General features: G+C 42.4%; 1 protein-coding gene across 1 annotated transcript in view; it reads right to left on the minus strand.

Annotated features, from left to right (window-relative positions):
- The window catches only part of LOC110491863 (phosphatidylinositol 3,4,5-trisphosphate-dependent Rac exchanger 1 protein), a 158,664-nt gene that overhangs the window by 102,515 nt on the left and 28,184 nt on the right, over positions 1 to 27,965 (minus strand). The window contains exons 2-6 of the mRNA XM_021565684.3: positions 26,660 to 26,725; positions 26,290 to 26,412; positions 18,506 to 18,610; positions 16,609 to 16,710; positions 5,360 to 5,521 (exon numbers count right to left, since the gene is read on the minus strand). Coding sequence (XP_021421359.2) covers positions 5,360 to 5,521; positions 16,609 to 16,710; positions 18,506 to 18,610; positions 26,290 to 26,412; positions 26,660 to 26,725 — 558 coding nt within the window. The remainder of the gene's footprint in view (positions 1 to 5,359; positions 5,522 to 16,608; positions 16,711 to 18,505; positions 18,611 to 26,289; positions 26,413 to 26,659; positions 26,726 to 27,965) is intronic.

Below are 27,965 nucleotides of genomic sequence, written 5' to 3' on the forward strand. Positions count from 1 at the left end.
ACTACGTCATAATGCTGTAGACACCTTGGGGAATACGGAGAAAAGGTAATCTGGTTGGTAGCCCATTCACTGCTCAATAGGGACGCATTGGAACGCAGAGCTTTCAAAAGATGAGTCACTTCCGGATTGGATTTTTCTCAGGCTTTTGCCTGCAATATCAGTTCTGTTATACTCACAGACAATATTTTTACAGTTTTGGAAACGTTAGAGTGTTTTCTATCCTAAGCTGTCAATTATATGCATATTCTAGCATCTTGTCCTGACAAAATATCCCGTCTACTACGGGAACGTTATTTTTCCAAAAATGAAAATACTGCCCCCTAGTCACAAAAGGTACAAGGCACACCTGTTAATTTAAATGCATTCCAGGTGACTGCCAACAGTGTGCAAAGCTGTCATCAAGGCAACGGGTGGCAACATTGAAGAATCTCCAATATAAATATTTTTGGTTACTACATGATTCCATGCATGTAATTTCATAGTTTTGATGTAGAAAACAGTCAAAATACAGAAAAACCCAGGAATGAGTAGGTGTGTGAAACTTTTGGGAGGGTGGGTGGGTGTCTTGTTAACAAACTATAGTTTTGGCAAGTCAGTTAGGACTTCTACTTTGTGTATGACAAGTAATTTCTTCAACAATTGTTTACAGACAGATTATTTCACTTAGAAATTCACTGTATCACAATTCCAGTGGATCAGAAGTTTACACACACTAAGTTGACTGTGCCTTTAAAAAGCATGGAAAATCTAAAAAGAAAATGATGTCATGGCTTTAGAAGCTTCCGATAGGCTAATTGACATAATTTGAGTCAATTGGAGGTGTACCTGTGGATGTATTTCAAGGCCTACCTTCAAACTCGGTGCATCTTTCCATGACTTCATGTGAAAATCAAAAGAAAAATCAGCCAAGACCTCAGAATTTTTTTTGTAGACCTCCATAAGTCTGGTTCATCCTTGGGAACAATTTCCAAACTCCTGAAGGTACCACGTTCATCTGTACAAAGAATAGTATGCAAGTATAAACACCATGGGACCACGCAGCTGTCATACCACTCAGGAAGGAGACACGTTCTGTCTCCTAGAGATGAACATACTTTGGTACGAAAAGTGCAAATCAATCCCAGAACAACAGTAAAGGACCTTGTGAAGATACTGGAGGACACAGGTACAAGAGTGTCTATATCCACAGTAAAACGAGTCCTATATCGACATAACCTGAAAGGCCGCTCAGCAAGGAAGAAGCCACTGCTTCCAAAACCGCCATACAAAAAGCCAGACTACGGTTTGCAACTGAACTTGGGGACAAAAATTTTACTTTTTGGAGAAATGTCCTCTGGTCTGATGAAACAAAAATAGAACTGTTTGGCCAGAATGACCATCGTTATGGTAAAAGGAAAAAGGGGGAGGCTTGCAAGCTGAAGAACACCATCCCAACCGTGAAGCACGGGGGTGGCAGCATCATGTTGTGGGGGTGCTTTGCTGCAGCAGGGACGGGTGCACTTCACAAAATAGATGGCATCATGAGGATGTACAATTATGTGGCTATATTGAAGCAACATCTCAAGACATCAGTCAGGAAGTTAATGCTTGGTCGCAAATGGGTCTTCCAAATGGTCAATGACCCCAGGCATACTTCCAAAGTTGTGGCAAAATGGCTTAAGGACAACAAAGTCAAGGTATTCGAGTGGCCATCACAAAGCCCTGACCTCAATCCTATAGAAAATTTGTGGGCAGAACTGAAAAAGCATGTGTGAGCAAGGAGGCCTACAAAGCCTACACCAGCTCTGTCAAGAGGATTGGGCCAAAACTCACCCAACTTGTTTTGGGAAGCTTGTGGAAGGCTACCCGAAACGTTTGACCCAGGTTAAACAATTTAAAGGCAATGCTACCAAATACTAATTGAGTGTAAGTAAACTTCTGACCCACTGGGAATGTGATGAAAGAAATAAAAGTTGAAAGAAAATCACTCTACTAGTATTCTGATATTTCACATTCTTAAAATAAAGTGGTGATCCTAACTGACCTAAAACTGGGAATTGTTACTAGGATTAAATGTCAGGAATTGTGAAAAACTGATTTTAAATGTAATTGGCTAAGGTGTATGTAAACCACCGACTTCAACTGAATGTATACATGCATGTGGCATAATGTATTTACAGTTTTATTCATGTTTTCAAGTACTGCTGACAAATAATGCCTTCTGATTCTTGCATAGATTGTATTGATTCCTATGGAGTGTGTAAAATACTTTTCTGAAAGTTGTACTGATTATAATGAGCTAATGGCTAAGCTATTTGCCAGCTATGTGTGGCGCCATGTTTGTTGACATTACATAATGCATTCTGGGTATCACCTAAACGTCTGCTTGACCAAAGACATTGTAATGGAGCTTAAGGAATGGTTCACTCATCTTTCGTGTAAACTTCCGGAAGTGAATGAAGGGAAGGTAGCTGACACACCTCCTTCAACATGCATACCGCAAACAGACCAAACTCATCTAGTCTCCTCTATCTTTGGTTGACACAAAAAACAAACAGAGGCGCACACAAACTACCCCATCGTCGGATTACTTTTGTTTTATAGAATGTTTTTTACTCTATTATTTCGATCAATGGTGAGCTCACCCGTAATGTGACGAATTATAAATAGTAATTGCTATTAGCTAATTCATATTGTAGTTTCTGTCAGCCGGGAGTTAGCTAACTATGACCACTTGTGTTACGTCAATCTTTCGTCATGTTAGCACTAGGACTAATGTAGCCTACATTTTCCGGTTCTGACGATTGTGTTATGCTGTCGCTACTTCTGTGAATGTCTGAACATTGCATCCAAAAATAAACTGGTCACATTCAGGACATAACTTTGTAAGGACTGTGCTTGTGCAAAAGGTTTCTGTGAAAAAAACAGTGTGGCTAGCTCACATGCTGACTGTTGCGTCCATCAAAACTGGACGTTCTAAATAAGCATTCTAATCACACCGGTTTGAGCGTACGCTGCAGGGATAACAGTAGAATGATCACACCTGTTTGTTGGTATGTGTGAAAACGTTAAGTGCGAAGAACACTTCTGTTTGTGTTGCTTCTTATGGAAAACAAACCAGTCTCACGGTTTCACAGGAAATAAAACCTTGGTTGCCTTTCAATGTCAAAGTTGAACGGCCGAAAATGGACCAACAAGGAGTCTTGTCAAACTAAACGGGAAAAACTGTTCGCTTAGCATGTCTCTCAAACCGCATTTCAGGCGCGTCTGAATACCTGGCTATTTCACTTGTCCTTCTTTAAGCCACCCACACGTTTTCAATTGAGAGATTCAACTTGTTTCATAACTCATTATCATTCAGGCTACATATTAAAGTCTCTCTGATTAGCTTTGTAGCTTTAGAAGCTGGATAACATCATCCAGTATGTGCTAAAAGCTCTAATATGACTTGGTATGTGGCCAATTAACCTTTTTTGACAACTTAGTCAAACTTTAGGTCCATTCATCACAATTTAGTCATTAGATGTGACATTTGTAAGTCAGTATTTTTAGGGTTATACACTACTACAAAATGTAAACAAGAAAGCTAAAGGGATTTTCAAAGGTTGACCAATGGGATTTCAGCTGTGACGTTAATTACGTATGGGGGTGCATCTGAAATGGCACCCTAAGGGCCCTGGTCGAAAGTAGTGCACTATATAGGGCCCCCATACTCAACTGGAAGACCGGAATGGTACCCAGAATGGGATCAATATGGACAGCAGGTTCCAAAATGTATTTATTTAGTCAGGCTTCAAACCCTGGTATCATATAAAAAAACATAAGACATGGAAGACTGCGTAGAACTGCAGGAAATGAGCTTAAAAAAGGAAAAATAATCTCTTCCCAAAGCAAAATTGTGGGAAATTAGCTTTGTGCATTTTTAATGTTCTCTCCACCAACAAGAGGTGTGTGAACAGTTTCGGGTCGAGTGGGTTGCGAGGTGGGGGTTTGTTACTACGATGATAAATTACATTATCCATCCGGACCTTTGGCACCTAGGAAATGTGTGTGACAGGACCTTCTCAAATAGTACTTGGGTACCCCTTGATATAGGGAATAGTGCACAAAAATAAGTGCCATTTCAGGTCAGATGGATTCCAACCAGCCTAGCAGACATAATGTTTCGCCAGATCAATCCAATTCCATGTTTAACTGGGCAGAAAGCCAGGTGGTGGATGGAGGGATAGTGGGGGCTGTCTGTCTATCAGGGCAACGGTAATGCGGCTGGGCCTTGATTCCGCACTACTACATTCCCATTATGAGTGGAGAGGTAATTAAACTGGAACATGGGGGAGTGGAGAAAGTAGAACTAATGGGCTAAAGATGGAGTGCTTACAGGGAGCAAGGAAGGGCAGTGCCTTTCATGAGACTGTGATACGCAAGAGTGTAGACGGCAACTCTATGTCGCATTACTCGTTCATCCTAATACTGCTAGGGGTCAATGCAAACTGATATGAGAGAACCAATCGCAAACGCAGACGTCCAACTGACCCCACGTCAGTAGGTAGAATTGAATTAGAGACATTGGAGGAAAAAAGGGACCGCAATGACATCGTGACATTGGGCAGGCTGCCTGTTGGCCTTCCCTTGGCTCTTGAGCGAGTGGATTGTCCTCTCGGGGGCCAAGGGGAGTCAGGAGACATGGGCTCTGTTGTGGAGGGTGAGGGATGTGTGAAAAAAAGCACTGGGCACCCCACTCCACTCCACTCCCAAGCCCTATCCATGCACTGTGCACGCTGGTGATTTGGGAGGCTGGAGAAGCGTTTTACCTTCACGGAAAATGAAATGGTGCTCAGTGGACTCTCGAAAACTGGCCAAAGCTTTTTAGCAACAGCCGTGACAGAGTGGGGATGGGATCAATGAGGTGGACAGTGTGTGCGTGTGTACAGTATACATGTGTGAGAGATCGAGCTAGAAAGAGAGTGGGGAAAATCCAATGACAAAACTCCAAACTCAGAGCTTCCCTTTTCCATCCCTTTCAGGTCACATGTCCCATTTCTATAAAAAAGGAGAACCTTGCCCTTTTCTCTCTCTCAATACATCTTCATCTGACTCTCATCCATGTTCATCTCATACCTCTCAATCTCTCCTCACCTCCCACCCCTCTCTCGCTCTCATCCTTCTCATTTTTACATTACACCTCCTTTCTCTCTTTTCACCTTCCATGTCCCTCACACCCTTCTATCACCCCTCATCCTTATGGAACGCTTCTCTCCCCCCCTTTTCTCACCTTCGAGCACTGTTCTCTGCCCTCACTCCCATCCGCTCTACCTCCACCAATGGTGATCTTTAGGGTGCATCCTAGCGCCATGGCCTAAAATAGGATAGTATCCCTCACCTCCCAGCCCTCGATGTGCGACTGTAGTTGCTCCAGGGCCTCCAGTTTCTCCATCTGCCTCTTGGTCTCGTTGATGTTGGAGCACACTGCCTTCATGGCCTGCAGGGCCTCCTCGACCGCAGGGTAGTCCGAGTGCTTCTTGGGCGTCCGCTTCAGCAGCTCCTAGTGGGGGGAGAGAGAGTAGGGAATAAAGACCATAAGGGGATGATGGCAAAGAGTCAAAATGTCTTCAGTAGTACTACAGTACATAAACAGTATTTGAAAATGTTTCAGATATCATCCAGCGCACCAGGGCTGTTAAGCACCATGCTCATTATGTGGAAGTTGAATGTAGAAGTTGAAAAAGAGAGAAGTTGGACGTGGGGTGGAAAATGGCGATCATAAATAGTCCTCAACTGGCAGCTTCATGAAATCGTACCGGCAAAACACCAGTCTCAACGTCAACAGTGAAGAGGCGACTCCGGGATGCTGGCCTTCTAGACAGAGATCCTCTGTCCGGTGTCTTTTGCCCACCTTAATCTTTTCTTTTTATTGGCCAGTCTGAGATATGGCTTTTTCTTTGCAACTCTGCCTAGAAGGCCAGAATCCGAGAGTCGCCTCTTCACTGTTGACATTGAGACTGGTGTTTTGTGGGTACTATTTAATGGGGTGGCAGGTAGCCTAGTGATTAGAGTTTTGGGCCAGTGACTGAAAGGTCGCTAGATCGAATCCCGGAGCTGACAAGCTAAAAAATCTGTTCAGAGGCAGAACTGTTCTTAGGCTGTCATTGTAAATAAGAATTTGTTCTTAACTGACTTGCCTGGTTAAATAAAATAAATAAAAATGAAGGTGCCAGTTGAGGACTTGTGAGGCGTCTGTTTCTCAAACTAGACACTCTAATGTACTTGTCCTGTTGCTCAGTTGTGCACCAGGGCCTCCCACGTCTCTTTCTATTCTGGTTAGGGCCAGTTTGTGCTGTGAAGGGAGTAGTACACATTGTATGAGATCTTCAGTTTCTTGGCAATTTCTCTCAAGGAATAGCCTTCATTTCTCAGAACAAGAATAGACTGACGAGTTACAGAAGAAAGGTCTTTGTTTCTGGCTATTTTGAGCCTGTAATCAAACCCACAAATGCTGATGCTCCAGATACTCAACTAGTCTACAGAAGGCAAGTTTTATTGTTTCTTTAATCAGAACAACAGTTTTCAGCTGTGCTAACATATTGCAAAATAGTTTCCTAATAATTAATTAGCCTTTTAAAATGATAAACTTGGATTAGCTAACACATGCCAATGGAAGGAGGGAGGGATTGGAGGGAGGGATTGTTGCTGATAATGGGCCTCTGTACACCTATGTAGATATTCCTTTTTTAAAAACAATCTTCCGTTTCCAGCTACAATAGTCATTTATAACGTCTACAGTGTATTTCTGATCAATTGAATGTTATTTTAAATGGACAACAAAAAATGTGCTTATCTCTAAAAAAAAAAGACATTTATAAAAGTGACCCCAGACTTTTGAACACGGTAGTGTATATAAATGGAGGCAGGCGAATACCTTTTACTGAGCTGTGTAAATACAGATTGACAGGGGTGAGACAATTAATTTTAATTTATCTCAATGTTATTTTGTTGTTTACAGGTCTACTATCCTTCTGACCATATGCAGCCAGGTCCCATCTACTATCCTTCTGACCCTATGCAGCCAGGTCCCATCTACTATCCTTCTGACCCCATGTAGCCAGGTCCCATCTACTATCCTTCTGACCCCATGTAGCCAGGTCCCATCTACTATCCTTCTGACCCTATGTAGCCAGGTCCCATCTACTATCCTTCTGACGCTATGTAGCCAGGTCCCATCTACTATCCTTCTGACCCTATGCAGCCAGGTCCCATCTACTATCCTTCTGACCCTATGTAGCCAGGTCCCATCTACTATCCTTCTGACCATATGCAGCCAGGTCCCATCTACTATCCTTCTGACCATATGCAGCCAGGTCCCATCTACTATCCTTCTGACCCTATGCAGCCAGGTCCCATCTACTGTCCTTCTGACCCAGGTCCCATCTACTATTCTTCTGACCCTATGTAGCCAGGTCCCATCTACTATCCTTCTGACCCTATGTAGCCAGGTCCCATCTACTATCCTTCTGACCCTATGTAGCCAGGTCCCATCTACTATCCTTCTGACCCTATGTAGCCAGGTCCCATCTACTATCCTTCTGACCCAGGTCCATCTACTATCCCTCTGACCCTATGCAGCCAGGTCCCATCTACTATCCTTCTGACCCAGGTCCATCTACTATCCCTCTGACCCTATGCAGCCAGGTCCCATCTACTATCCTTCTGACCCTATGCAGCCAGGTCCCATCTACTATCCTTCTGACCCTATGCAGCCAGGTCCCATCTACTATCCTTCTGACCCTATGTAGCCAGGTCCCATCTACTATCCTTCTGACCCTATGCAGCCAGGTCCCATCTACTATCCTTCTGACCCTGTGTAGCCAGGTCCCATCTAATATCCTTCTGACCCTGTGTAGCAAGGTCCCATCTACTATCCTTCTGACCCTATGTAGCCAGGTCCCATCTACTATCCTTCAGACCCTATGTAGCCAGGTCCCATCTACTATCCTTCTGACCCTATGTAGCCAGGTCCCATCTACTATCCTTCTGAGCATATGCAGCCAGGTCCCATCTACTATCCTTCTGAGCATATGCAGCCAGGTCCCATCTACTATCCTTCTGACCCAGGTTCCATCTACTATCCTTCTGAGCATATGCAGCCAGGTCCCATCTACTGTCCTTCTGACCCTATGTAGCCAGGTCCCATCTACTATCCTTCTGACCCTATGCAGCAAGGTCCCATCTACTATCCTTCTGACCCTATGCAGCCAGGTCCCATCTACTATCCTTCTGACCCGGGTCCCATCTACTATTCTCCTGACCCTATGCAGCCAGGTCCCATCTACTATCCTTCTGACCCAGGTCCCATCTACTTTCCTTCTGACCCTATGCAGCCAGGTCCCATCTACTATCCTTCTGACCCTATGCAGCAAGGTCCCATCTACTATCCTTCTGACCCTATGTAGCCAGGTCCCATCTACTATCCTTCTGACCCTATGCAGCCAGGTCCCATCTACTATCCTTCTGACCCTATGTAGCCAGGTCCCATCTACTATCCTTCTGACCCTATGTAGCCAGGTCCCATCTACTATCCTTCTGACCCTATGTAGCCAGGTCCCATCTACTATCCTTCTGACCCTATGTAGCCAGGTCCCATCTACTATCCTTCTGACCCTATGTAGCCAGGTCCCATCTACTATCCTTCTGACCCTATGTAGCCAGGTCCCATCTACTATCTTTCTGCCCCTATGTAGCCAGGTCCCATCTACTATCTTTCTGACCCTATGCAGCCAGGTCCCATCTACTATCCTTCTGACCCTGTGTAGCCAGGTCCCATCTAATATCCTTCTGACCCTGTGTAGCAAGGTCCCATCTACTATCCTTCTGACCCTATGTAGCCAGGTCCCATCTACTATCCTTCAGACCCTATGTAGCCAGGTCCCATCTACTATCCTTCTGACCCTATGTAGCCAGGTCCCATCTACTATCCTTCTGACCCTATGCAGCAAGGTCCCATCTACTATCCTTCTGACCCTATGTAGCCAGGTCCCATCTACTATCCTTCTGACCCTATGTAGCCAGGTCCCATCTACTATCCTTCTGACCCTATGTAGCCAGGTCCCATCTACTATCCTTCTGACCCTATGTAGCCAGGTCCCATCTACTATCCTTCTGACCCTATGCAGCCAGGTCCCATCTACTATCCTTCTGACCCTATGCAGCCAGGTCCCATCTACTATCCTTCTGACCCAGGTCCCATCTACAATTCTTCTGACCCTATGCAGCCAGGTCCCATCTACTATCCTTCTGACCCAGGTCCCATCTACTTTCCTTCTGACCCTATTGACCCTATGTAGCCAGGTCCCATCTACTATCCTTCTGACCCTATGCAGCCAGGTCCCATCTACTATCCTTCTGACCCTATGTAGCCAGGTCCCATCTACTATCCTTCTGACCCTATGTAGCCAGGTCCCATCTACTATCCTTCTGACCCTATGTAGCCAGGTCCCATCTACTTTTTAACTCCTCGCAAGTGTGGCTTGTTTGGTGTCTGCTGTGAAGGAAAACCACAACAAGTCAACTACTTGATTGATGAAGACACGTCATCCAGCAAAGGTAGCAGCGCAGTCATTAACTACATGCACCATTTCTTCACCAACTAGGGAGTTGGGGAAACACGTGGACCCGAATTGTGATAACTGCAGTGGCCAAAACAAGAACAGGTTTGCACAAAGCTGACATCCTTCCTCCCAAAGATGGTGTGCCTGTACAAGCACCATCTGGACTGGACACAGCTAGACAAACTTACCTTTTTGAGAAGATCAGGGAGTTTTGTAACCAAGAGGCTATAGACGTCACATGCCCTGCACCAAAGTCAAAGGCAGGACAGAAACAGGATCTCCAAATATAGATTCCCCTGTTCATGCGTGGTTCGGAGGATCCAGTCATCAGCACTATCTGCAGTGCCTCTATTCAAATGACTCTAACACACATGCATACGTTGCTGCTACAATTTTTTTTACTACTGCTCAGCCACTTTACCCCTGATTGTATGCATATAACTACCTTGTCTATCACTGATATCGTTATTGATATTGTTCATGTACATACTGCATATTATTTTATTTATATTGACACTTTCTGATATTGCTACTCTGCAAGTAACCATTTGGCTGGTTACTGTTTATGTACTGTACATGTGCACCTCACTCAGGTTTCAACTCCGGTTGCATGAACTTATGTATGGACTACTATGTGATAAATGCATGTGTAACAGTATATAGAGTAGGCTAATGTACTGCTGTGAAGGCATTTGGGCAATGGTGTAAAGTACTACAGTAAAAATACTTTAAAGTACTACTTACGTATTTGTTGGGGGGTATATATACATTACTATTTATACTTTTGGCAACTTTACTTCACTACATTTCGAAAGAAAATAATGTCCTTTTCACTCATTTTCCCTGACACCCAAAGGTACTTGTTACATTTTGACAGGAAAATTGTCCAATTCACATACTTATCAAGAGAACATCCCTGGTCATCCCTACTGCATCTGATTTGGAAGACTCATTAACCTGTTGAGTCTATAGGGGCGCTATTTCATTATTGGATAAAAAACGTTCCCGTTTTAAGCGCAATATTTTGTCACGAAAAGATGCTCGACTACGCATATTATTGACAGTTTTGAAAGAAAACACTCTGAAGTTTCAGAATCTGCAAAGATATTGTCTGTGAGTGCCCCAGAACTCATTCTACAGGCAAAACCAAGATGAAACGTCAAACAGGAAATGAGCAGAATTTCTGAAGCTCTGTTTTCTAATGTCTCCTTATATGGCTGTGAATGCGACAGGAATAAGCTTAGACCTTCTGCCGTTTCCCCAAGATGTCGGCAGCATTGTGACGTATTTGTAGGCATATCATTGGAAGATTGACCATAAGAGACTACATTTTCCAAGTGTCCGCCTGGTGTCCTGCGTCGAAATTGGTGCGCAACGCCAGGTGCAAGTATTTTTCCATTTGATAGAGAGGAGAAACCAGGCTTCCACGAACGATATATCATCGAAGAGATATGTGAAAAACACCTTGAGGATTGATTCTAAACAACGTTTGCCATGTTTTCAGTCGATATTATGGAGTTAATTTGGAAAAAAGTTCGCGTTTTGAGGACTGAATTTTCTGGTTTTTTTGGTAGCCAAATGTGATGTACAAAACGGAGCTATTTCTAATACACAAATAATCTTTTTGGAAAAACTGAGCATTTGCTATCTAACTGAGAGTCTCCTCATTGAAAACATCCAAAGTTCTTCAAAAGGTAAATGATTTTATTTGAAGGCTTTTATGTTTTTGTTGAAATGTTGCGTGCTGGATGCTAACGCTAATGCTAACGCTAAATGCTACGCTAGCTAGCTACTTTTACACAAATGATTGTTTTCCTATGGTTGAGAAGCATATTTTGAAAATCTGAGATGACAGTGTTGTTTACAAAAGGCTAAGCTTGAGAGATGGCATATTTATTTCATTTCATTTGCGATTTTCATGAATAGTTAACGTTGCGTTATGGTAATGAGCTTGAGTCTGTATTCACGATCCCTGATCCGGGATGGGGAGATCAGAGAGGTTTTAAACACAAATGCTTTGTTTGTAAATTATGTCTGCGTGTTGGAGTGTGCCCCTGCCTATCCGTCAATAAAAAAATAAAGAAATTGAGCCGTCTGGTTTAATATGAGGAATTTGAGATAAGTATCAAAAGAAAAAGTATAAATTAAGTATCACAAGTAATTGTACTTAAGTATATTTAAAACAAAATACTTTTAGACTTTTACTTTAGTAGTATTTACTGGGTGACTTTTACTTCAGTCATTTTCTATTAAGGTATCTTTACATTTACTTAACCTCTCTGCGCACCGAACCCATTAGCGGGATAAAATTCGACAACATACGGTGATCGCTACATAAATAGTCATTTTAAACATTCATGAAAATACAAGTGTCTCACAAGTTAAGAAAGCCTAGAATCTTGCTAATCCAACTGCATTGTCAGATTTAAGAAAGGATTTACTGCTAAAGAGTACGATGCGATTATCTGAGGATAGGGCCCCATAAAAAAACAACTATTTCAATCAGCACAGGCGTAACAAAATGACAAACTGCAATAAAATAAATTGTTTACCTTTGACGATCTTCCTCTGTTTACAATAACAATGCTCATTGTTACACAATGAATGGTCTTTTGTTTGATAAAATCCATTTTTATAGCCTAACACGAAACATTTTGTTAACCGCTTGTGTCGTGAATTTCATCTCATTCCATTTGACGACACATTTGATGCAAATACACACACTAAACGTGAATTTTCCAGTCATGTTTGGTTTCATTGCAATCAACTGGTTTGTTTGTAACACAACCAAACGTGATGGGTCATTTCGCGGGACGTATTGACTGAAAGAAACCGATTTGAAGACAACAAGTAATGACATCATTGTGCAACAATGATATGACCGCTGTTTCGTTGATTGACTGTATTTTAACCCAATGACCACTGATCGTCTTGAAACCTAGCTGGGTAGATAGCCAATGAGCTGAGGTAAACCGCAATATGTAATGTTTATGTGTTGGAAGACCAACCCATGTAGTAAACTCTGGCGTAAAGAGGGTCATTCGCCATTGAAGTTTCATACCGGAAGGAGCAACGCATGTTACGCACAGTGTTGTTTTGGTAAAGCGCATTTTCAGCTGTTTATATATCAATCAGTATGGCGACTAAGTCAGGGAAAGCTAAATCTAAGTCTAGATATACAGATGTACACAGAATTTTAGAAGAAATTGATCGGGAAAGTGAGACAGAGATTGTTGGAGGACGATTCATTTAGCGATTCCCAAATGGATGAATATTTTTTGAACAGAGAGGACATCGTTTTGGACTGGTAAGTTCTTCTCATGCTAATGCCGTTGTTTGAAATTAATAATATAAAATAGTGATTTGTAAAGATATGAGTAGCAATATATAAAAATGTAATGTAATGAAATGTGAGATGCGTGTGTCTGCCGCCCCAACCCACCCCCACATGAAATAGCCTATTTGAGGCTGTTGAGGGGAGGACAGGCCCACAACAATGGCCAAAGTGAAATGGAGACAGTAGATACAGCTGGTCTGTTGTAATATAATAAAGACAGTAGATCTAGCTGGTCTGTCATAATATAAATGAGACAGTAGATCTAGCAGGTCTTTAATAATATATTCAACCTTATGTTCCCTGTACTATATATATTAAATATATCGATACAGGGCTCATATGTGAAACTATTCTAACTGAATATTTTCACAGTGACACTGACTCCGAATGGGAGCCCCCAGTGCCAAGGTGTCCATCCCCCACTGAAGCTGGTTCATTCAGCTCCTGCCACAAGTGGGGTTCATCTGCCCAAATTTATTTCTGCATGCATGGATGTGCCTCAGGGCCAAAAGGGCACAGCATGGAGGCGTCGCTGTGTTCTTTGCAAAATGAAGTCCCCCATCACCTGCATCACATGCTTGGTGACCCTCTGCTTTACAGCAGAAAGAGACTGCAATGGCACCTGGAATCAGCAGCACAATATTGTGTAGAGGACTGAGGGTCTTCCAAATATTGAAAGTGTTATTTTGTAAATGTATGTAATTTTTGTTCATGTTTTTTCTCCATTGTTTGGGGGGGGGGGGGTGTTAGAATACCATTTTGGTATTTTGTATATAGTTATTCCATTCAAAATGTATAACTTCACCAATTTGGCCACTTGGGTACATTTGGGCTACTTGTGTGGGACACCTGGGTGACTTCATGATAAATGTCATGTAGCACTCATTTTGGAAGTTAGCATTCTGAAACTTTGCACAAGTTCTGTTGCCCTCTTATGTTTTTCACTTAAATTGTCCCCATCTGAATGTTTGTTCTGTCTTGTTCATTTTAAAGATGATACAACAATAAAAATGAAAAAATATATGTTTTTTTTCATTGTATTATCTAAACCAGATCTATTGTGTTATATTATCCTACATTCAATTCACATTTACACAAACTTCAGAGTGTTTTCTTTCAAATGAGATTTGGGTATGTCTTCCGGCAGAAATTGAAAAAAGTAGTGGGGGAAGCTGTAAGAGGTTAATGCATTTCTGTGATTATTTAGTTAGTTAGTAAATAAATTATTTGTGTATGGATGATTCATAGTTTAGGCTGGGTTCGTGCAGATAACCAACGATTTACGATGTTTGGAATGAGACTGATGTGAGGTAAAGAATAATGAAGTAATAGAAGACAAATTAATCAGATATAAAATATCTGAAGAGTTCTATTCAGAAAATTCTAACTTTGTAATCTGAAGATTTTCCGTGGTGCCCCGACTTCCTAGTTAATTCAATTTACATGATTAGTTCAATCACGTAATAATAATTAGAGAGAACTGATTTGATAAAATAAGTATTCACCTTTAATGATGCCAAAGGCACGACAGCATAATCTAATATTTAGAAAATATTTTTTTTATCTGGACACTGTTTACCTAGAATTTTTCCTTATTGTAGGCTACTACCACTTTTAGTCTTAATCTTTACTACACTACTCACTGTTTAGCACATGACAGTCCAGTTCCCTGGTGCTGAAATCGAGAAAACTCCCAGCTGAGTAAAAGCACTCAGCGCAAAGTTGCAGCGGGTTTGTTGGCTGATTGAGAGGGACACAAGTTAGAGCAGTCTGAGTATCTCCTCTACTGTATTACTGCCCTATCATTGTGAGTCTGAAACAGGCTCAGGTTGTTTTATATACACCAATGCAGCCGTCGGTTATGTTGGAGAGCAACAATCTTCTGAATAGCAGCCACATGCGTTTTAGTTGTTCTGCTGATGTCTGACAATGGCTTAGCGTTTATAGTGTTCCAGGTGTTTCCAATTTGTACCAGATAAGATTCAGCTTGGGATAAACCGAATCTTGACAAAATGTTACAAATACATACAGTACCAGTCAAAAGTTTAGACACACATACTAAAAACGACAGTCCATCATTACCTTAAGACATGAAGGTTAGTCAATCTGGAAAAAGTCAAGAACTTTGAAAGTTTCTTCAAGTGCAGTCGCAAAAACTGAACACCAATAAGAAGAAGAGACTTGCTTGGACCAAGAAACATGAGCAATGGACAGGACATTAGACCGGTGGAAATCTGTCCTTTGGTGAGATTTTTAGTTCCAACCGCTGTGTCTTTGTAAGACGCAGAGTAGGTGAAGATGATCTCTGCATGTGTGGTTCCCACCGTGAAGCATGGAGGTGGTGGTGTGATGGTGCTTTGCTGGTGACACTGTCAGTGATTTATTTAGAATTCAAGGCATATTTAACCAGCATGGATACCACAGCATTCTGCAGCGATACATCAACCCATCTGGTTTGCGCTTAGTGGACTATCATTTGTTTTTCAACAGCACAATGGCCCAACACACCTCCAGGCTGTGTAAGGGCTTTTTGACCAATAAAGAGTGATGGGTGCTGCATAAAATGACCTGGCTACCACAATCACTCGACCTCAACCCAATTGAGATGGTGTGGGATGATTTGAACTGCAGAGTGAAGGAAAAGCAGCCAACAAGTACTCAGCATATGTGGGAACTCCAGCTGGAAAAGCATTCCAGGTGAAGCTGGTGGAGAGAATGCCAAGAGTGGGCAAAACTGTCAATCAAGGCAAAGGGTGGCTACTTTGAAATATAAAATATATTTGTTTAACACTTTCGGTTACTAGATGATTCCATATGTGTTATTTCATAGTTTTGTTGTCTTCACTATTATTCCACAATGTAGAAATTTATACACCCTTGAATGAGTAGGTGTTCAAACTTTTGACTGGTACTGTATTTCAAATATTACATTACCCAAATTAAACATTTATCATCATATGATCATGCCCGTTCACACAAAACTCAATATATCATTCTTAAACAATTTATTAGTGTGGTAAGGCAGAAAATACGCCTAACAGTGCACTTTGGCTGCTTTATGAGTGGTCTGGATCACTAACAATGACAACGCTATACGAAGGCTTTGGGAAATGAGGCACGGGGCCAAGCTTGCCAAAAGCATCTTAAGGCGAAGTTCAGCATTAGAACCATAGGTTCTAACGATGAACCAAGATGATTTTAGGAAACCAGGCTCTGGTCTTTACGCACGGTTGCGCATCAGAGTTTCAAAAGGATGTGTCATACACTATAGGTCCGTGGACAGAGCTCTTTTTTTATATAATACCTTATTATTGATGTAGCTTATAGGCTTCATCACAAATGACCAGATCCTGACATAGACAAAACTAAAAACTGTTCTCTATTGGTCATGACCACTGTATAGATCATTGGTAATGATGTGCAAATTTACCAGGACAAATGTAAAAACTGCAGTGGAACTGGCTTTCTTGTAATTTAATATTTACTTTAGACAGTAAAAACTACAAAAAATAAACTGTTTGGGTTGTTTGATTTCAGATTCAAATTAAGTAATCAAAGAATGACCCTTTTTTTATATATATATATATCTTGACATCTAATAGGAAATATTAATTGGTCATAAAGTACACTGCCCCTCTGACTTGGAGGCAGGACTGAGTTACATTCTCCTTGGGGTCAGCAGGACCTTACCTTCAGTAAGAGGGGGTACTTGCAGATTCTCTGAATGGGTGATAGTAGGTGCCCCTCCAGGGGAATGTCTGTGCTCTTCTTCCCTCCCAACAGCATACAGTGCTGGAACACAAAAAGATTTGAACAAAAACTAATTTATTAATGTGGGACATCTACGGTCCTGTAAAATTACACATTTCCTTTTTGTGATTCTTTACTATTCTTCTCAAACTAACTTGGTAACTCCACTAAAGTGATTATGTAAAATGGTTAAGGGCAAGAAGCAAAATCCAAAACACCATAGAAAGTCTTCTCAGCCACATTAATGACCTCCATGGGGGTCGGGTGGCATACTGGAACTAAAGTCATGCTTCAAAGATTAAACCGAGAAATCAGTTAGGTGGTGAAACCCTTCTGAGGATAATTATTCAGATGCATGAGAGCGAGAAAGATGGAGATAAAGCTGGTGGGTTCTACTCTTCTCTGTGCTCTAAGTCCCCAAGGGTAAGCAAGGGCAGCGTTCACCAGACCAAAGTAGATACACCAGAATACTACAGTAGAGAAAACAGAAAGCACATCATTGGTCGGTATAGGGAACGCATTTCCTTTTAATCACAATCCACTGCATCCGCCTATGTCGCACTTCCGCATCTGCGGTGAACCGTGACAGAGCTACAGCAGTGTTTGTCAGACCATGAGACATCTCGGTCTTCTCACAGAATCGTCTGGAGCATCCGAACAGTTTGGCCTACAAATTACTATTATGACCCATCTATGAGACTCTCACAAACACGATGGTGTTGTCCATTTTGCTCAACGACCTCCACAAGTGTCAGGAGACTCGTCTGAGTTCGGTATAGCCGATCTGCCAACTTCTGTCTGGGATACACAGTAATATGACCCATCTGTGCAAAGGTGGGACTCTAGGATGTCAACAGGCCTCACAAGACATATCTGAAGAAACCCCGGTACCAGTTGAAAAAGGAATGGGTCGTGACCCGATTCAGGAAACTAGGCGTATGTCTCAAGTCACGACTTCACAGGAGAGCCGTTTGAATGTAAAAAAAAAATTGTTATATCAAAATGCGTTTTTCGGTGGAAATGCCTTCTTGAACATGTGAACTTTCATGTGCCTTAAAATCAAACTTGTATGCCATCTGTAAATACAAATACAATTGTTAACCTTCCCACTAGTCATGATTGGCTGAGATAATGAGTGGGCTGGACATGCCGAGAGATGAGTTTGGATTGGTCTGCCACATAGAAGGCTTTGGTCTATTTGAGCTCGTCAGTCTGTTTTGGTAATGCTGTCGAACGCGGCTTTTTAAAATATGTATTGTGTCGTGGAGCTGCATAAGTGTTCTCCACTTTCTGAAAGATCAAGTTTTGAAATCAATGGAATTAGAGTATGATAGTTAAAGAGATGCAGAAAACACCCGTCTCCAGATGACATCTTCAAACTAAGGGCAACCGTGGTATGGCATTCCTGACAGGGAGACGCGTCCATCATGCATGATGATGTATAAGTAAGATAGTCTAGCGTTCGCTAGCTAACATTAGCTAGTCAGACAAAAATGTGACTTGAGTAGAAGTACCCCATGTAATTTTACACTAGCAGCCTGGGAGAAAATGTACAGAACACAACTAGAGCAAGTTCAGGTCAGTCAATAACCAGACGGAGGAAGCACATCAGGGTCAACAAGGCTCAGATCTTCCATCCAGCTGTGCCAATGCACTGCAGCTGGCACCGAGCATGACATCACCATTGGAAGCACAGTCAAAGGCAGTTCCTGTGTTCATTGTTCATAAGCGGAAGAAGAGTTGACATGATGAGAGAGAGAGTGATAATAGACAAGAGAAAGAGACAAAAGGAGATGCGTGAAAAGGAGACAAATTGTGTGAGCGATGGGATCCTCACCAGGAGGAAGGTCCTGATTTCGGGGATCTTGTTGAGCTCCATCAGCAGCCGCAGGGCCTTCTCGTTGTTACTGCAGTACTCCCCATACACAGAGAACCGCCCCTTCTGAAAGTTGGAGGAAGAAACAACGAACAACTGAACAAGTCATTCAGTGCCCGATCTGATCTAGCTAGTGGATATACTGTACGGTCAAATAGGTTTGGTCACTGAAGGCTTTCCTCGTGAACACTTAGTAATATGATACATGTGATAAACATAGATGTATTATTCATCTACCATTAGAAACAATGTATAGGCTTAGGCAATCACTCTCTCAGCATTCAATTTAGGCTACAGCCCCAAACTCCAGATAGACCCCTGTGTTGTACACTAGCATTTAGGAAGTAAAACCAGATTCAGTGCTGGGCCACTGCACTCTACGGTTGGTTCCCAAAATGCTGCTGCTGTCACCCGAAACAGTGCAGGAAATTAAATCCTAGCCCGAGTGTGCAAGGTTAGCATAACTTCACAACCAACAAATTACGCTCACTCTCTCAAAAAGCCGGATGTGTGCATTTAAAAACATTTGTTTTTGTTCGCCATTAGAATATTGAGCATGAGGTAAGAATGCTGCACATCAGGCATCCAATGTTAAAAACATGATGTAATTGGGAAAATTCTAATGGGACAATGTATTGTAAAAGGTAACCATCTTGACAAGCTGCTCCATTGGTCTCAGTATCTCCCTCTGTTTCCCTGTAGCTCTCACTCTCTTTTCTAAATTCCAACTCTCACAGCTTTTTGGATACATTGACTTGATATACTAACTCAAGAAGCTAGGCTGCTATAGTCTAATCTAGCCTTCCATCCTCCAAATCTCATGACTGTGTCAGGTCCACACGGCAATGCAGCGGGGGGAATTTTTTTGGGACAGGGGCTCTGCTGCCCATCACACACACACACACACACACACACACACACAGGGCAACAAAGTCTGAGGCATTCTCTCAACCATCAGGAATACAAACAGTCTTGAAGGAGTTCTCACATACAGTTGAAGTTGGAAGTTTACATACATTTAGGTTGGTCATTAAAACTCGCTTTTCAACCACTCCACAAATTTCTTGTTAAACTATAGTTTTGGCAAGTCGGTTAGGACATCTACTTTGTTTATGATATGTACTTCCGGCGCCGACAGAGATGGCTGCCTCGCTTCGCGTTCCTAGGAAACTATGCAATATTTTGTTTTTTAATGTGTTATTTCTTACATTGTTACCCCAGGAAATCTTAGGTTTTATTACATACAGCCAATGATGTCACCATTGCCCTTGATTCTAAGCAACGTTGTGCTGCTATTTTTATTGACTTGGCCAAAGCTTTTGATACGGTAGACCATTCTCTTTTTGTGGGCCGGGCTAAGGAGTATTGTTGTCTTTGATGGGTCTTTGGCCTGGTCTGCACTCTCTCGAAGAGTGCAGTGTATAAAGTAAAAATGTCTCAGCCATTGCCCATCACCAAGGGAGTACCACAAGGCTCAATCCTAGGACCCATGCTTTTCTCAATTTACATCAACAACATAGCTCAGGCAGTAGGAATCTCTCATCCATTAATATGCAGATGATACAGTCTTATACTCAGCTGGCCCCTCTCCAGATAGTGTGTTAAATGCTTACAACAAAGCTTTTTTTAGTGTCCAAGCTTTCTCTACCCTTAACCTTGTTCTGAACACCTCTGAAACAAAAAGGTCATGTGGTTTGGTCAGAAGAATGCCCCTCTCCCTACGTGTGATTACTACCTCGGAGGGTTTAGAGCTTGAGGTAGTCACCTCAAACAAGTACTTGGGAGTATGGCAAGACTTGGTTTCTTCTATTGTAATCACTCCTCTTTCACCCCAGCTGCCAAACTAACCCTGATTCAGATGACCATCCTACCCATGCTAGATTACGGAGACAATTTATAGATCAGCAGGTAAAGGTGAGTGGCTAGATGTTCTTTACCATTCGGCCATCAGATTGGCCACCAATGCTCCTTATAGGACACATCACTGCACTCTAAACTCTTCTGTAAACTGGTCATCTCTATTTACCCGTCGCAAGATCCACTGGTTGATGCTTATTTATAAAACCCTCTTAGGCCTCACTTCCTCCCCATCTGTGATATCTACTTCAGCCCTCATCCAACACCCGTTCTGCCAGTCACATTTTGTTAAAGGTCCCCAAATGACACACATCCCTGGGTCGCTCTTCTTTTCAGTTTGCTGAAGCTAGCGACTGGAACGAGCTGCAACAAACACTCAAACTGGACAGTTTTATCTCAATCTCTTCATTCAAAGACTCAATCACATACACTCAGTTGTGGCTGCTTTGAGTGATGTATTGTTGTCTCTATCTTCTTGCCCTTTGTGCTGTTGTCTGTACCCAATAATGTTTGTACCATGTTTTGTGTTGCTAACATGTTGTGTTGTTATTTGTTGCTCTCATGCTGTGTTGTCATGCGTTTCTGCCTTGCTGTGTTGTCATGCGTTTCTGCCTTGCTGTGTTGTCTTAGGTCTCCCTCAATCCAAGATGGCGTAGCAGTCAGACGTATTTGTCCTTCGTCTTGTCGTGTCCCATGTATATATATATTTTTATATGTTGTTCTTCGAATATCTTTTTATATTTTTCTAAACCCTTACTTCAAAATACTCTCCTGCAACCCGCCTCACCCAATGTGGTGTGGACCTGATTTTTCTCTAACGTATTTTCTTTACCTTTTACTGGAATCTCTCCAACATACAGTGACTTGCGAAAGTATTCGGCCCCCTTGAACTTTGCGACCTTTTGCCACATTTCAGGCTTCAAACATAAAGATATAAAACTGTATTTTTTTGTGAAGAATCAACAACAAGTGGGACACAATCATGAACTGGAACAACATTTATTGGATATTTCAAACTTTTTTAACAAATCAAAAACTGAAAAATTGGGCGTGCAAAATTATTCAGCCCCCTTAAGTTAATACTTTGTAGTGCCACCTTTTGCTGCGATTACAGCTGTAAGTCGCTTGGGGTATGTCTATCAGTTTTGCACATCGAGAGACTGAAATTTTTTCCCATTCCGCCTTGCAAAACAGCTCGAGCTCAGTGAGGTTTGATGGAGAGCATTTGTGAACAGCAGTTTTCAGTTCTTTCCACAGATTCTCGATTGGATTCAGGTCTGGACTTTGACTTAGCCATTCTAACACCTGGATATGTTTATTTTTGAACTATTCCATTGTAGATTTTGCTTTATGTTTTGGATCATTGTCTTGTTGGAAGACAAATCTCCGTCCCAGTCTCAGGTCTTTTGCAGACTCCATCAGGTTTTCTTCCAGAATGGTCCTGTATTTGGCTCCATCCATCTTCCCATCAATTTTAACCATCTTCCCTGTCCCTGCTGAAGAAAAGCAGGCCCAAACCATGATGCTGCCACCACCATGTTTGACAGTGGGGATGGTGTGTTCAGCTGTGTTGCTTTTACGCCAAACATAACGTTTTGCATTATTGCCAAAAAGTTCAATTTTGGTTTCATCTGACCAGAGCACCTTCTTCCACATGTTTGGTGTGTCTCCCAGGTGGCTTGTGGCAAACTTTAAACAACACTTTTTATGGATATCTTTAAGAAATGGCTTTCTTCTTGCCACTCTTCCATAAAGGCCAGATTTGTGCAATATACGACTGATTGTTGTCCTATGGACAGAGTCTCCCACCTCAGCTGTAGATCTCTGCAGTTCATCCAGAGTGATCATGGGCCTCTTGGCTGCATCTCTGATCAGTCTTCTCCTTGTATGAGCTGAAAGTTTAGAGGGATGGCCAGGTCTTGGTAGATTTGCAGTGGTCTGATACTCCTTCCATTTCAATATTATCGCTTGCACAGTGCTCCTTGGGATGTTTAAAGCTTGGGAAATCTTTTTGTATCCAAATCCGGCTTTAAACTTCTTCACAACAGTATCTCGGACCTGCCTGGTGTGTTCCTTGTTCTTCATGATGCTCTCTGCGCTTTTGACGGACCTCTGAGACTATCACAGTGCAGGTGCATTTATACGGAGACTTGATTACACACAGGTGGATTGTATTTATCATCATTAGTCATTTAGGAAAACATTGAACTTCTGGAGAGAGTTTGCTGCACTGAAAGTAAAGGGGCTGAATAATTTTACACGCCCAATTTTTCAGTTTTTGATTTGTTAAAAAAGTTTGAAATATCCAATAAATGTCGTTCCACTTCATGATTGTGTCCCACTTGTTGTTGAGTCTTCACAAAAGAATACAGTTTTATATCTTTATGTTTGAAGCCTGAAATGTGGCAAAAGGTCGCAAAGTTCAAGGGGGCCGAATACTTTCGCAAGGCACTGTAAACTAGCCAGCTAAAGGTCATCAGCTAACCTCTAGCTCGGAAAGCTCTCGCCAGTTTGTACAACGCGATTCAACCAGAGCATACCGGACCTATTTTTCTCTCCATATCCCCGGATTCCTATCACAAGCTCTGAACCTTCTCACCTTCCGACCTTCGCAGCTAACGTCCCCTGAATGCTAGCTGTCTAGAGCACAAAGGACTGTTGAATTACGAGGCCCATCGAAAACATTCCGAAGCCACTAGCTAGCAGTTAGCTATCCTTTGCTCCTTCCCTGCTGATCCGTCCACTCATGTAACTGCACGAGGGGGCCACAAAAGACTTCCCTCCGTCGCGTCATCCCTCTAAGGCCTTTCTGTTAGCCTGCTAGCCCCATGCCGCTAGTTGCCTGAAGACACGTACTGGACTTGTATGATCACCCGGCTACGCATGCCTTTCCCAAACGTCACCATGCCGCGCCGATTGCTGTTCTGGTTTGTAACTATTGTTTTATTTCACTGTAGAGCCTCTAGCACTGCTCAACACGCCTCGGCTAACAATTTAGTTCCACCCCCCCAACAACGCAGTGACATCACCTGGTTTAAATGCTATTTCTAGAGACAATATCTTTTTCATTATCACTATAAGCACAGGTTTATCCCCACTGTATTCACATCCTACTATACCTTTGTCTGTACATAATGCCTTAAATATTCTACCGTGCCCAGAAATCTGCTCCTTTTACTCTATTCTGAAAGTAATAGGCGTCCAGTTCTGTTAGTCTTTAGCCGTACCCTTATCCTACTCCTCCTCTGTTGATGTAGAGGTTAAACCATGCCCTGCAGTGTCTACCTCCACTCCCATCCCCCAGGCTCTCTCATTTGTTGACTTCTGCAACCGTAAAAGCCTTGGTTTCGTGCATGTTAACATTAGAAGCCTCCTCCCTAAGTTTGTTTTATTCACTGACCTAGCACACTCCACCAATCCGGATGTCCTAGCCGTGTCTGAATCCTGGCTTAGGAAGACCACCAAAAACCTTGAAATTTCCATTCCTAACTATAACATTTTCCGACAAGATAGAACTGCCAAAGGGGGCGGTGATGCAATTTACTGCAAAGATAGAACTCTGCAGGTTGTCTTATTATCCAGGTCTGTACCCAAACAATTTGAGCTTCTACTTCTAAAAATGTACCTTTCCAGAAACAAGTCTCTCACCGTTGCCGCTTGCTTTAGACCACCCCTCTGCCCCCAGCTGTGCCCTCGACACCATATGTGATTTGATTGCCACCCATCCATCTTCTGAGCTCGTGCTGCTAGGTGACCTAAACTGGGACATGCTTAACACCCCGGCCATCCTACAATCTAAGCTTGATGCCCTCAATCTCACACAATTTATCAATGAACCTGCTACAGACCTATATCTATCCTACATCTCTAAGGTCATCGAAAGCCAAGTTAACAGATTACTGACCATTTTGAATCACATCGTACCTTCTCCGCTATGCAATCTGGTTTCCGAGCTGGTCATGGGTGCACCTCAGCCACGCTCAAGGTCCTTAGCGATATCATAACCGCCATCGATAAGAGACATTACTGTGCAGCTGTATTCATCGACCTGGCCAAGGCTTTCGACTCTGTCAATCAACACATTCTTATCGGCAGACTCAACAGCCTTGGTTTCTCAAATGATTGCCTCGCCTGGTTCACCAACTACTTCTCTGATAGAGCTCAGTGTGTCAAATCGGAGGGCTTGTTGTCCGGACCTCGGGCATTCTCTATGGGGGTGCCACAGGGTTCAATTCTCGGGCCGACTCTCTTCTCTGTATACATCAATGATGTCGCTCCTGCTGCTGGTGATTCTCTAATCCACCTCTACGTAGACGACACCATTCTGTATACTTCTGGCCCTTCTTTGGACACTGTGTTAACTAACATCCAGACGAGCTTCAATGCCATACAACTCTCCTTCTGTGGCCTCCAACTGATCTTAAATGCAAATAAAACTAAATGCATGCTATTCAACGATCATTGCCCACCCATCCAGCATCACTACTCTGGACAGCTCTGACTTAGAATACGTGGATAACTACAAATACGTAGGTGTCTGGCTAGACTGTAAACTCTCCTTCCAGACTCACATTAAGCATATCCAACAAAAATGTAATCTAGAATCGGCTTCCTATTTCGCAACAAAGCATCCTTCACTCATGCTGCTAAACATACCCTCGTAAAACTAACCATCCTACCGATCCTTGACTTCGGCGATGTCATCTATAAAATAGCCTCCAACACTCTACTCAGCAAACTGGATGTAGTCTATCACAGTGCCATCCGTTTTGTCACCAAAACCCCATATGTGGAATACTTGGGATGCCTCTCACTTTCTCAGGTACTAATACAGCCCGATTTACTATAACTTATTGAAAAACATTATTATAGAATATTTTAGTTGGGTAAAAAAAATTACAGGTGAGTCTCTCAAGCATTGAAATTCTGAAGTTGAAAGATGTTAATTGAGAAGTTTAAGGCATTTCGAAATCCGTTCAATTGATACAACGAACAATGATAATACTGACCGAGCTTTCCCTTTGAACAAACACCATTCACAGCATACTTTCCGTCAACTGAATTAATGTTCCATTCATTTTATCTTATTCTACAAAGTCCCCTCAGTGTGTTTGTGTCTGTGACTTGTCCCATTTATGACTGACACTCTCTCTTCCCCCAACAAAGGCAGTTGGTTGTCCAAGGGCCAAATTAGGGCCAAATTAGTTCAAAAAGGGTGGGATAAGGAGGAGGGAGGAAGAGAAGGCGGGAAGAGGAAATCAATCTGCTGAAGGGGAAGGGGAATCTGCTAAGCATCTCACCGTAAGGTTGTATTCGGCGCATGTGACCAATACATTTTGATTTGATGCCAGTGACAGGGGCCTTGCATGGGGCTGGCAGGCAACAGATATTTTATCTTATTTAATTAGGCAAGTCAGATAAGAGCTAATTCTTATTTTCAATGATAACCCACTGTTCCTAGGCTAACTGCCTTGTTCAAGGGCAGAACAACAGATTTTTACCTGGTCAGCTCAGGGATTTGATCTTGCAACCTTTCAGTTACCAGTCCAACGATCTAACCACTAGGCTACCTGCCACCCCAGATAGAGGGGTCTTTCTGGTTAACAGGATACAGGTTTTTTTGGGGCTCGGAGGAGTGAAATGGGGGGGGGGGGAGTGGATTGTGTATATTATGTGAAAGAGAGAGTTGGAGGGATTTTACATTCTCAGCCATCATGAAGGTTAATCCTCAACAAGTAGAGCTGACTGTGTGTGTGTGTGTGTGTGAGTCTGTGTTTATGATCATGCCGGTCTCTGTGTGTGTGTGTGTGTGTGTGTGTGTGTTTATGATCATGCCCGTCTCTGTGTGTGTATACACGTATGTGTGAATGGAAGTGTGTGTCACTCACAAACTGGAGGAAGACATGTCCAAGGCCGTGCCCAGGCTGAGGCTCCGGCTGCAGGCTGGCCTCCACTGCAGACAGAACCTCTTTGTGAACGTCCAGGATGGACTCGATGTTGGAAAACAGGGTCTGTGGTAGCAGAGACATACACTCCCAGTACTTCAGTCATTTCAACGCTTCACTTTGTATTAAAAATTGTGACACACATACTCACCCAAGGTCAGTATCTTATAAAGCATGTCGATGTTTACTATTATCAAAGCGTTACAGTGCCACAATACACTTTTCTCTGTGCAGAAGAGATTACAAGGCGATTATGGCCCAAACATCTACAGGATAATCCTAACGGTTTAAAAAAGGCAAAGGTCATATTTACCTTGACATGCTCAGGTGACAGACACTGTTGCTCCTCTGCAGTTTGTCGGATTCTGTGCAAAAAGGCCTGCATGGGTAGTAGAGGAAATACAAAGATGCTGGTTCAAGTCCGGTCTTACCGTCATAGGTTTGTTTACAGCAATAGGCTGTAAGTTTACTTTAGTTTTAAGGTTAAGGTTGGGGGTGAATATCCTGGTCTCACGCAGACGCATACAGTGCAAGAATGAAGACCCAAATGTGCTACACCCTTGTATACCTTTGCCTCAGTACCTTACAGGTATCGGGGAATCTGTATGAATGTAACTACTGAATACTGTAGGTGTTTGCTACAGAAGCCATTCAAACCAACGTATGTGGGAAACCGTCTCCCTGGAGAAATGTTGACCCGTCACTCAAATACTGACAAGAGAAAAGAAAAAGAGATGTGGGAAAGCGTGCCTCCTCAGTCTCTCTTTCCCTATCCCGTCTCCTCTCGGTTTGTCTGACTCAAAACTTCTACTCATAGCTTGACAACGTAGGAGCGGTGTCTGGATATTATTTTTTTAGCAGCACTTACAATAACTGAGATTGTTAATGACAACTAATGAAACCTAAAGAGAAAGTCTGAAGATGGGGAAATAACACCAACGTGGAAACAGATTTCTCAACTGCCTTTTGCAATGTTGACCCAAACTTCTTGTGGGGTTTGGTGGCACTGTTTTACACCTTCCCATTCCTAGCCACAGTGACAGAGCAGGGTCGTTCCACCTCAAACTGAACAAGAAAAAGGATTGACACCCACCAGTAAAGATTTTTCTGAAATCGTTTGTTGTTAGAAACAGTTATTAGCATTCCTGACAACGAGTATTTAGTATCAGTTGTCAGAGTCTGACAAGTAGTATGGAGCTGTGGCTCGGCGTACTGCTTCTTCATCCTACGTCACCTATTCCCAGTGAATGTTTTTTTCCCCCTGTTCAGAGGAATTAGTTATTGAAGTTCATGTTCTATCCTACATCCTGATATTACCAGATTCTGACCACTAGATGGTACCGGTTTTGCTAGTAGGTGATTATTTTTTTTTAAAGATACCCCACCAGCTCAGTGTTAAAAGGGAGAGTTCACCCAAATGACAAAATGATATATTGGTTTCCTTACCCTGTAAGCAGGCTATTGACTAGGTTCGACAGCAGTCACTGTTTCAAATGCTAACTTTAACATTTGTGGCACAAATCCAATGCAAGTTAATGGTACCTATATTAGCATTTTCACACTTCATTTAAAAATCATCCTAAAGTATTTAAACATGTATTGTGTAACTCAATGGTGTT

Source organism: Oncorhynchus mykiss, chromosome 16, assembly GCF_057628025.1.
Source record: "Oncorhynchus mykiss isolate SJ-2025 chromosome 16, ASM5762802v1, whole genome shotgun sequence".
NCBI classification, from domain to species: domain Eukaryota; kingdom Metazoa; phylum Chordata; class Actinopteri; order Salmoniformes; family Salmonidae; genus Oncorhynchus; species Oncorhynchus mykiss.